The following is an 11,422-nucleotide window of genomic DNA, read 5'->3' on the forward strand; positions in this document are numbered from 1 at the left end:
TACTGGAAAACAACATATAGAACAATGGTGATTTTTCCATTGGTCAGTAGATTCTTGGAAGAAGAGAATGAAAAGCAATCAATCAATTGATCAATCAGTTATATTAAAGGTAACATTTCTCACAACAGTCAAATGGCTAATTGATCTTTTTCTTAAGGAAATCAGATGTGATTTCTTTCCCCAGCTTGACTTGATTAAACCTGTTACAGAGGCAGAATTTTGGTTGGATGAAATGAAAACTTCCTAACAATTACAGCCATCCAGAAGTGCATTAATAGGCTGCCTGTGGAGGTGGGGGCTTCCTCCCACTGGATGTCTTCAAGGAAAGGCTGAATGACCACTTCTTGGGTAGATTCTTGTTTGGGTCTGGGTTGGACTAGAGCACTCTTGAGGACCCTTCAGCTCTCAGGGGCTGTGGTTCTATGAATGTCCCTGCTTTTCAATTTGAGATAAATTATTCCTATTCTCCCAATGGCCCCAATAATTTTTCTTTAAGCAATGATATCCTACTTCCCTAGAAACTGTCCTAGACTTCCTAGGCATGCTGATCTCTGGCTGGGTATGCCATAGAAGGGGTGCTCAGATTCCAAGAGTCCTGGGCTTTGTCTAACTCTTGAGTTTCACTGACTTTTTATGGCACCATTTTGCTGATCCGTTTCCTCTAGAACAGATCAAAGGTAGCCTTGGGTCTACTATGGACAAATTTCAAGAAATCTATGAACTTGAAGAAGAAAAAATGATATCTCTGTTTTCACTAAACTCTAACTGAAATTGAGCATTTCCTCCAATAATTTAAAAACGTGATTCAGAGAAAGGGACCCATGATACAAAAAAGGTTAAGAATCCCTAATCTAGAAAGATATTCAGTTTTAGAAAAGGGATATGGATTGTGGAAATAAGATCCATAAGAAACCAAGAAAAGGAAAGGCCAACTTCCCAACTTCCCAAGACAAAACTCTAAGATGAGAATATAATATTTCCACTTGTGTTTTGTGATGCCAGTTGAGTCCAAAGACACATGTACACTTAAAGAAAACCATCATCCCCCCTCTTAAACAAACCAAGAGTCTCTTTTCCTCTTATGCTATGTTTAAATTAAGTGACTTGCTGACATTTGCTGGAGGCTAGGAGTGGGACCTTAGAGCAAAATACAAATCATGCTTGCCATGAACACATTTTAATAATCAACTCTCAAAGTGCATAAGACCCAAATGATGGAAATTCTACAATGGGAACCAGACAAGCCATCTACCATTTCAGAAGGAAGCAAGGAGCAAGAAAAGCTTTGTGCTGCTCATACAAAATAATTAATGATGAGATGAGGATTTGGGGGAAAGAGGACTGGAAAGCATTTGGGGGCAAAAGAGTGGCACCCATCAGGAAGAAGGCAAGTAAAAGCCATTACCTCCCATGAGGATGCCTACCATTTAACTGTGGGCACCAAGGAATCCTTTCCTTCATTTTCTGTCCAACATGTAATCTACTACCCCCTTCTCACTCTCGTTCTCTTCCCATAATGCATTTCTCTGCAAAAGCCCCACCACCAACAGCCTGGATCCCATTTTCTAAAACACATTCTTACCTTGGGATGACCCAAAGCATGGGAAAGCAATCCTATCTTTGTGTTGCTGAAATGACCCAGTGATCCCTAGGGACTAAGGCATCAGAGTATTGTTTAATAAGACCTCTGCTGATGGCTTTCCATCTACCCTCATGCTGATCCCTGGGTGCCTAGGCACGGGTGTCTGCCTCCACACAAGTGAGGGTGGGTCCCCCGGGGAAAGCCTCACCTCTGGGTCCTGTAATGACAGGCCGATGATGCTGTGTGAATGCCGTTCCCAGGGAGGAGGTCTGCGACGGTGAGGGGCTGCTGAAACCAGACTTCTCTGACTTCTTTAGTGTGGTTGGCGATGGCATCCCTGGCAAGAATGATCGATAAGTTCGATTTAATAAGGCAAAGTCATAGACTGATGGACTAATGCAGTGGGGAAGAGGCTGAAGGAGAAGCCCAAGAAAAATGGTGGACAAATAAAATTGAACATGGCAGCAAATGGAAGTTTGGTGCTTAGTCATGGACTTTTGGGTTTAGAATCATATATTCACAGGTGGAAGGGACCCTGAGGGTCATCTGTTCCAAATTCTTCATTTTACAGAGAAGGAAACTGAAGCCCGGAGAGCCCGTGGGGTTTTAAGTTCGGAGCTGGAAGGGATTGGGCAGATTTCAGCTAGCTCAACTGCATGATTTTACAAAGGAGAAAATGGAGACCTAGGGAGTCCCAAATCACACACATAGCGTCAATGTGCCTTGTTTCTAGACCTGACCACTACCTCTCCCCCCAAACCACCATATGCTTTCCACTGTACCTGTCTGAGCTTTCTAGGACCAACTTGCTGGTCATTGTTAATCAAAACTACTCCAATGAAAATTAATATTCTATTGTTTTTCTCTTTTCCAAGATTTCCCCAGGTTCCACAGAAGCCATCAGGGTAAGCTCTGTACGTCCATGCTAGGGGTACATGGTGAAATGGAAGAGCTCTGGATTTGGAAGTTGGGGACTTGGGTGCAAATCCTGGCTCTGAGCCTTACTAACAACAGTGTGACTCTTGTGCAAGGCAATGAATGTCTCTGAGACTCTGCTGCCTTATATCCAGAGAGCGAGGTGGTGGGACTAGGAAAGAGTAGTAGTTGGCATCTGTAGAGTGTTTGAAGGCTTTCAAAGAACTTTCTATGTATTAATTCATTACACACATTAGCTGTATAACCTTGGAAAGTCACTTTATCTTTGGGGGACTCAGGCTGTGGCTCCAGCCCAGTGGCAGCCCTCTACCTCAAAGTCAACATGCTGGGGGAACCTCATCTCCATTGAGGGGTCACTTCTGAGTAGATTAGATGTGAGAGGTACAAAGGTAGAGACAGAAGGCACAGCTCTCCTCAAATTCTCTGCCCACAGGTTTTCTCAGAAATGAGCAACCAAGTAACTAACCTCTGCCAACGTTTTAAGGTGCAGAATTTCACCCTTACTCACTCTTTGGGTTCCCTCTGGATGCCTTTAAGTAACAACCTAGCAGAATAAGACTCCAAAGGAGACCTCCAATATTGCAAGAGAACACACATGTTCATCTACAAGAAAGAATGTGGGATAATGGATAGAGAGCTGGCCACAAAGAAAGAAAGTCCTTGTTCGAATTCTACTTTTGGGTGCTTGACTCTGGGCAAATCATTAGTCTCAGGTGATTCTAGAAGACTAAAAGTGACGAATGAAGGCAGAGCAGTATTGGGAGAATGAAACCTTTTTGTTCAGCTGTGTCAGATTCTTCATGACCCCATTTGGGATTCTCTCGGCAAAGATAATGGAGGAGTCTGCCATTTCCTTCTTCGGCTCATTTTACAGATGCAGAAACTGAGGCAAACAGGGTAAAGTGACTTGCCCAGGGTCACACAGCTATTAAGTGTCTGGAGTCAGATTTGAACTCAGGAAGAGGAGTCTTCCTGACTTCAGCCCCCAGGTTCTATCTCCTGTGTCACCTAGCTGCCCTTTGTTAGGAGTGAGTAATAGAAATCACATATATGCACTAAGAAATGGAATATAAATTCACATTGGGATTCTGAGGCACAAATTTATAGTGAAAGTTAAAGAAACACTTGTCTTAAAGTCCAGCCAGTCAGAAGTAGCGTCTAGAAAGTGAGGTCACTCCGCCACCACCGCGTTGTGAAAAAGCGATGCTGCTTCCCGGTTTGACTCAGCACCGCCAACACGGAATGCTTATGTCTAAAAGAAAGCCAGTACCTGCAGAAGTGTGGCATATGCTTGGTGACAGAACTGTAAGTGTGATAATCTCCTATCCCGAGGCATTTTTGTTGGAATGTATTAGGGAAATGATTTTAAATATTCCTCAAAACATGCAGGACAAAACATCATCTAAGATGTAAATGAGCCACTCAATTCATTAGAACCTGCCTTGGGCCCATCATTCCTGGTTAATTTGTTTGATATATTCTCATTTTACGGGCTCAAAATGAAAAAGGCTGGTCTACTTTAGATCATGTGTTGACAGCAAGAGAACATGAAACTTAAGTATAATTTTTAATCACAACTGGGCTTCCTTTCATTATTTTGCCCATTAAAAATCAGTTCCATCTTGCAAAAATTTCCTAGACTAATCATGCAAACAAAGAAGTTTCATGAAGCATGTCTGGATAATTGAAGGGATGGTCTTATGATATTTCAATAATTAAAAATGACCACATTAATTATTTTGTTGTCTATACTTGTGATTTCATTGATGTGGAAAACACTCAGGTGATGCAGTGGATAGAGCCCTGGGCTTGGAACCAGGAAGCCTTATCTTCCTGAGTTCAAATCCTGCCTCAGACACTTACTAGTTGTGTGACCCTGGGCAAGTCACTTCACCCTGTTGGCTTCAGATTCCTCCTTCGTAAAATGAGGTGGAGAAGGAAATGGCAAACCACTCCAGTATCTTTGCCAAGAAAACCCCAAATGGGATCACAAAAAGTTAGACATGACTGAAATGAGTCAACAACAAAAAGCTTCCTACAATGGTGCTAATTGGCAAGTGCTCATAATTTATAGTCTTTGAGAATTGGGCAGTAGAAGGTGAAGGGTTACTGACCCAGGGTCACACAGTCAGTATGTGAGAAATTCTCCACTTACACCCTTATCTTCATGACTTCAAGGTTGGCCTCATCCTCATCACCATGCTGTCTTAAAAATGCCAAGTTTTATAAAAGGATAAGGATTCATTAGCAGAGAAAATTCACTTTATCAACTTATTTATAACTTAAAGTCTAGAGAGTTTCTTAGAGCCCTGAAAGAGTCCAAGGTCACACACATAAGTAGTAGAACCATGAGCTGAACCCAGGCACTTTGACTTCAAAAACAGTATTATTCCCCCGTTACTGTTTAGTTGTGTCCGACTTTTTGTGACCCCCATTTGGGGGTTTCTTGGCAAAGATACTGGACTGGTTTGCCAATTCCTTTTTCAGCTCATTTTACAGAGGAGAAAACTGAGGCAAACAGGGTGAAGTGACTTGCCCAGGGTCACACAGCTATTAAGTATGTAAGGCTAGATGAACTCAGATCTTTCTGACTCCAGACATAGGGTTCTATTCACCTAGTTGCCCTATTCTTCTTCCCCTACACCACCATCATCTGACTGGTGTAGTTCTGTAGAATAAATCAAATGACATCCTTCTTTCAAATCTCATGACTTTTCCTCGATGTGCGCCAGCCTGGACCTTCATATGTGGCTGCCGAGGCCACTTGTTCCTCCTGGAAATTCTTTCCCGCCTTAGCTCAAATTCCAGGGACTTTAAATTTTACAAACCATCTTCCTTCAAACAGGCTTGGGAAGCAGGTGGTGTAACGGTCACTGTCCCTACTTTATAGCAGAGGAGACTGAGCCTCAGAGATGCAAAGTGATTTGTAGGTGGCAGCGTCTAGATCTGAACTCACATCCAGGACCTTGGCATAGTATGAGAAGCAATTTCATGAATGGGAAGAATTCTGGTTTGGGAGTCAGGCCTTAGAAAGCTGGATGACCATTCATATCCTTGGTGTCCGTACTTGGAAAATGGCAAGAGTTATGCACCATCTACCCAAACGGATGATGATGAGGGCTGGACCAGAGATTTCACTGAGCCAGGGAAAGTCCCTTTCCCAATGCAGGCTGATTACCTTCTCTGAAACTCAGAGCTTCACCTAGACCCTTGGGAAGTTAAGGGACTTTCCCAGGGTCACATAGTCAATATATGTCAGGGACTGGTCTTCCTGACTCCAAGGCCACACCTCTCTGTCCATGTCACCATGCTGTCATTCAAAGTTTTACAAAAATCCCAATCAAACTCATGAACCTTTTCTTACTGAGTCAATGAAGGCATAATTACTAAGTTAAACATAAAAAAATCAGAGCATTTTATAGGAGTAGAAATGCAAATATAGGGTCAAAGCTTTCCTTAGGTTTTGTGTTTTTGTCCCCTGATCAACCATCAAATTGACATCCCTGTAATCAAAGTTACTTGTCAATGTCCAAGGCAGGATTTGAACCCAGGTATCTGCTTTTCCTAGGTCAAGCTCACTTTCCCTTAAACCATATTTGTCTGTCTCTTAAGGACACAAAAGGAAAAATGATCCCAATGCCCTTCCTTGAGCCCTCCCTCTACCGCTACCTAACAACTATGAATCCCTTTCTTTTCAGCTCACAGTTGGCATTTCTTTTCAACCAATCCCCCTACCACTGATTTAAAGCTGTCTTTAGTTAACAACTTCCCACAGCCCCACGCGGAACTGAAGTGAGTCACAGCTGTGAATAAGAAATAAAAAAAACCAACCCACACCAGTAATTAATTTCAGTCCCCAAATGAAGAAAACTTCCATATTTTTATAACAACAATTCCACAGCTAAGACTTGAAGAAAGTTCCCTGGGGATGACAAGAATGGGGAGCCCGTTGCTTTGTTGGAGAGTGAAAGGGACCTATTTTTAGAGTCAGAGGAGCTAAAATATTAATGGGCAGAGGGGACTTCCCTTAAACCGATCACAGTAAAATACAATTATTTCCCACAGGCAGTGGCAAGGGAAAGGAATGCTGGATGGTGAATAAAAATGGGGAAAAAATCCTGTTAGTACCGAAGATGTTGAAGGAATCCTTCAAAAACTCATTCTTCTGTGAAAATTACCCCAGGAAATGCTGCTAAGGTCAGCAAGACCTTGTCTTATCCGCTGTCTAAGTGCTGCTCACGTAATTCAAGTCGCCACCAAGAAGATTTAACTAGCACGCCCAACTTCCTTCAAAGTTCCTGAGCCATGCACCATAACTCCAGTTACTATAATTTTCACTCCCGTGTCATACCAGGCTCAGGAAAGGACCCTGGGCAAAAACAGCAATGCTCGCGTTTTTGTCTGACTTTGAAGCTTGAAGCTGAGGTGGCTGGAGGGGCTCACAATGATGCTGCTGAGGGTTTGGGGCCTGAGCTTAGCACTGCTTTGGAATCCAAGGAAGATGACAATCGCTCACCTCTTCTGGGCACTTTACAGTTTACAAGCCAGATGAAAGGGTGGGACAGAGGAGGAAGAGAGACACAGGAGTGGGGGAAAGGGTGTGATGCCACAGGGGAAAGGGAGAGGAGGGGGTTGTCAAGAGGATGGGGATGGGAAAGATGATAGCCAGGCCTCTGAGATCTCTCCAATCGGTGAAAGTGGAAACCAGGGCAAGGACAAGGACAGTGACAAGGTGATTCAGTCTGCAAAGGCCTCCTTCTCTCCCCCCCCCCCCCCCCCCTCTGGCCCCTCGGCACCGGTTCATTTCTTGTGTTTACATCCCCAGGCCCTAGAACATGGTAGATGCTGAGTAAATGCTTGTTCAATGATAAGTTGGTTTCTTGATCTCTGTAGGGCTATTTATTATTATTACAATTACTATTGCTATTCCTGTTAATTACCATCATTATTATTCCCATTCCTCTGATGAGGAAACAGCATGTCCCAGAAACTGAGGATAACAGCACTGGACACAATAAGTGGTCTTGGAGATTTTGTACATTTTTACTTAGGTTGATTTCGTTCAACTCCCTGTCTTTGAGGCCCACAGAGCTCAAGGGCCTTGGGTCACTAAACAAGGTGAACTGTAAAAATAACAATAATAGTAGCAACGATCTCAAGAGTTCCCACGTCTGTGTCACTTTTAAGTTTACAAAGCTCCTGAGGAAGCGGACAGTGTAAGAAGTGGCCTGATTTTACCAGTGAGAAAAGTGCTGATGGGAGCGTTTCAATGATTTATTCAGGGGCCTCTAACAAGAAGCCACTTCTGTGCCCCGGGCCTTGGTTTCCTCATCTGTAAAATGAGGGGGCTGGCTGTCTCAGGAGTAAAGGGGCCAGGAGATGCCTTTAGCTCTAGCTGATGATTCTGGGAGTCCTGAGGGTTGAAGCAGGACTGGAAGTTTCTGAGGGCCAAGGGGATGGAGTCCAGAGAGCTTGGGTGGCCGTACCATGTTACAATGTTAGCTTGGGTCAGAGTCAGGGACTGAACCGAGGTCTTCCTGAAAGCAAGGTTGGCCCTCTCCAGCCTATTCATGCCCCCTTACCTGGGAAAGATGATTATGTGGTACCATATCCTAAGGGCATTCAAATGTAAGATCACTGTAAAACCCAGCAAGTCAGCAGGGCACAGTGACTAGAGGAGGGGACAGATGCTCTGGGTGCCTGTCGAGCTTCTCTAAGGATTGAGGTCATAGCAACCACTGTGTTGAAGAATGGGTATAGTTAGCAGGAGCTACAGATGGAAGAGAGGAGAATCTGATAGTCCCTATTGGTGAAGGTCCCTAAGAAGGCTAGATGGCCAAACATTCTCCCTGGGAGGGAAAGAGAAGCAAAGAATTTAGTGGAAGAGACTTGGCTAACCACCAGCTGCTCCCTTTGAATAATGGGCCCAGCTTACTGAAGCTGTTTGGGGTTAGCAACAGGCAAGAGGAGGACCTGAATTCAGGTCTGACTTCAAGCCTAGATGGCTTGCCAGGGTACCACAATGCCCCTCTCCAAGCATGACTGAGGGTTCTACGCTCAGGGGGAGACCCAAGTAAGCATCATGGAGGGAGCCTGAAAGATGGCACCAGAAGAGGGAGCCAGACACACAGGCCAGGCGAGAGCACCTCCTGGGCCTGGTGGCATTAATGGGAAGGGTGCTAAATTTAGATGTGGAGGACTGGGTTCAAGTTCTGGCTCTCTGACTTTGTAGGAGAGTGACTTGAGGATAAACGCTTGCTGACTGGAACTGGCAATCCCATGAGTTGGGTTATCTGAGTGTGACTATTCCTATTTTACAGATGAGGAAACTGAGGCTAAAAGAATTTAGCCAACTTGTCAAAGGTCACGGCTATTAAGTCTCAGAGGCAGGATTCCTCTACATAGTAATTAAAGAATTACAGACTTTCAGGGTTGGACAAAAACAGAGAAACCACACAATCCAAGCTAGAATTGAATAATTATATTGCTTTACGTGAAGAGTGGTCAGCCACCCTGTGCTTGAAGACCTGCAGGGCAGGGAAGGCCGTGTTCTCCTAAGGCGGACGGGTCCACTTTGGGCCAGCCCTAATCTATGCTCTTCCTGATTTCAAGCCTAACTCTGTCCTTCTGCAATAGCTCCATGTTACTCCTGGTTCTGACTTCGGGGGTCAAATGGGGCGGGTCAAATCCCTTCTCCACAGCACGCTCTTTCACCTGATACTTGAGGGCATCGCTCATGTTCCCCACGAGCCCTCTCCTTTCCACATTAACAACCTCAGCTCCTTCCATCAATCTTTGTATTGACGCAAGGCCTTTTACCAAGCAGGTTGCTCTCCTCCTCTGGAGAGTCTGTAGTCTATCAAAGGCCTCTATAAGCTCTGTGGTCTAGAACTGAATACAACACAACAGATATTTCTGACCAGGGCAGAAAACAGAAGAACCACCCCTTCTTTAGTTAGTCCTGGCCTCTAGACCTTCCCCAACATAGGCCACGATCGCATTAGCTTATTTTATTGGCTGTCCTTTAACATCGTCAGCAGACCCCTTGAAAGACCACAGCCAATGGTCTTAGGCAAGGTGATGATGGTGACCACTCTGGAACAATTCTGCAATTATCTGTGTATAGAAACTTATAAGAGAAGGAGACTCTGGAAAGATGCAAATGGTCTTATTCATCAGCCACACGCATTGAGGTTTCTTAGTCCCAATGATGCAAAAACACCATCTATCCTGATATAATTTATTCTAACCTCAGTGACAGCCTCAAGTGCTATAGACCTTGGCTACAGGATGAAAATGTTTTAAAATCATTTTGAGGATGGCAAGAAGAAAAAGAGACTTAATCTGGGTTCCAAGGTTTATGTGTCCACTAATACTACTTAATGCATGTCTGAAGGGCTCCCCCTACCCCTCCAACATCAAGGTCCTATAAATGAGCTCTGACTGACTGAAAGGGCCTTATGACATCTATGGCTCCTTTAAGTTCTAAAAGGATGATTTGGAAATGAGAAGGGTGTAGATTACTCAGAAAAGTGAAATGAAAAGTTTTCCAATGGGGTCCATCTTTTTTCCTGGCAAAAACTGGGTATCTGTGCTAGTGGGGAAAGTCTTCTGCCTCTTGGGAGTTTCTTCTGATCTCAGGGAATACACAGAAATCCCAGTGGCATGGCAAGAATGAATATACCTGCATTTTCATTACAGATAACCCTGTGAGGGTCTGAGGAAACCCAAGACCCTAAATTTGTTTCTATGGATTTAGATACAATTAAGGAAGGGTAAATTCACAGAAAGTCCCTGAGGGTAAAATTATTGGGAAACCATGTATGGAACCCAACACCTAACTTTTACAGTGACTAGAGGCCTGCAGGTGCCCAGTAAATATTTTGTTGATTGGATTCTGATGGCAATTTCATGTGGGGACAATGGCAGGAGACCTAACTGTGGAGGCAGACGCTCTGGGTTCACATTCTAGCTCTGTTACCTAAGCTTGGATATATCATCAATACGGGCTTCCAAGATTGGACTGGATGACTGTGAAAGTTCCTTCTCAATCTCAATCTATGATCAAAGATCCATTTGAACCCGATACAGCCTCATGTTGCTCAGGACCAGGAATGAGTCCAAGGAAATGAAACTGGGGATTACCCAGAGATGAGTTTCAGAACTTTCTCAGACACAGAGCAAACAGAGGCTAGAGAAGGAGGCGCCATTTTGATGAGCAGTCAGACCACACCAGCAGGCAATAGCTCGTGTGGGGGAGGAACTCTCAGGTAAACTGGCTTTTATACCATATGCCTCAGGGAAACCAGAAACTATAATGAGACTCAGTTTCCTCCTCTACAAACTGAGGGAGGCGGATCAGATAATATGAAAGGTTTCCTTCCATCTCTAAATCCTAAGGCCACACCTGCTATCTTAAGAGCAAAACACCAAGGGGGGGGGTGTGGAGGCAAGGAGATAAGGCCCCAACAGGATGGTGAAAGCGGTGCTGAGGACAGCAGTCTCACTTCATTCTGGAAGCTTACATGACTTTTGTTTTTCTCTTTTAAAATATACTGATTGAACAAACCAAAGGGTTCTGTGCAAAAGAAACATTTGGTGTGAACTCCACTGGATTTGGGACTCAAAGCAGTTTCAGTCCCTATGCAAAATGGAGGTTTTAAATAATACTTTGGTGCCGAGATGTCCAATGTCTCTGTCACTGACTACAAAGATAAGCTCTTTGGGGGCTTGGAGTTAGTTTTTTGAATTAGGATTGGTAAAACAAATCCCAGTTCTGATGCTAAAAAGCTAATTGTCTCCCAAACCTACGACTGAAGAAGAGAGGCTTATTCTTAAAATAATGGGGATGACATCCACTACTACTACTACTACTACTACTACTACTACTACTACTACTACTAC

At 44.0% G+C, this 11,422-nt stretch overlaps 1 protein-coding gene across 7 annotated transcripts in view; it reads right to left on the reverse strand.

Moving 5' to 3' along the window:
* LOC138165284 (nuclear factor 1 A-type) overlaps positions 1 to 11,422 on the reverse strand; it is a 463,507-nt gene that overhangs the window by 91,914 nt on the left and 360,171 nt on the right. For 4 of the 7 annotated variants that reach the window (XM_069093442.1, XM_069093444.1, XM_069093441.1 and 1 more), the window contains exon 7: positions 1,791 to 1,919. The exons of the other annotated variants lie outside the window; for them this stretch is intronic. In XM_069093442.1, the coding sequence (XP_068949543.1) occupies positions 1,791 to 1,919 (129 nt within the window). The remainder of the gene's footprint in view (positions 1 to 1,790; positions 1,920 to 11,422) is intronic. 7 annotated transcript variants of the gene reach the window in all.

Source organism: Petaurus breviceps, unplaced genomic scaffold (assembly GCF_028583685.1).
Source record: "Petaurus breviceps papuanus isolate PSGF00001 unplaced genomic scaffold, PetGlider_PUasm1.0 208, whole genome shotgun sequence".
In the NCBI taxonomy this organism is placed as follows: Eukaryota; Metazoa; Chordata; class Mammalia; order Diprotodontia; family Petauridae; genus Petaurus; species Petaurus breviceps.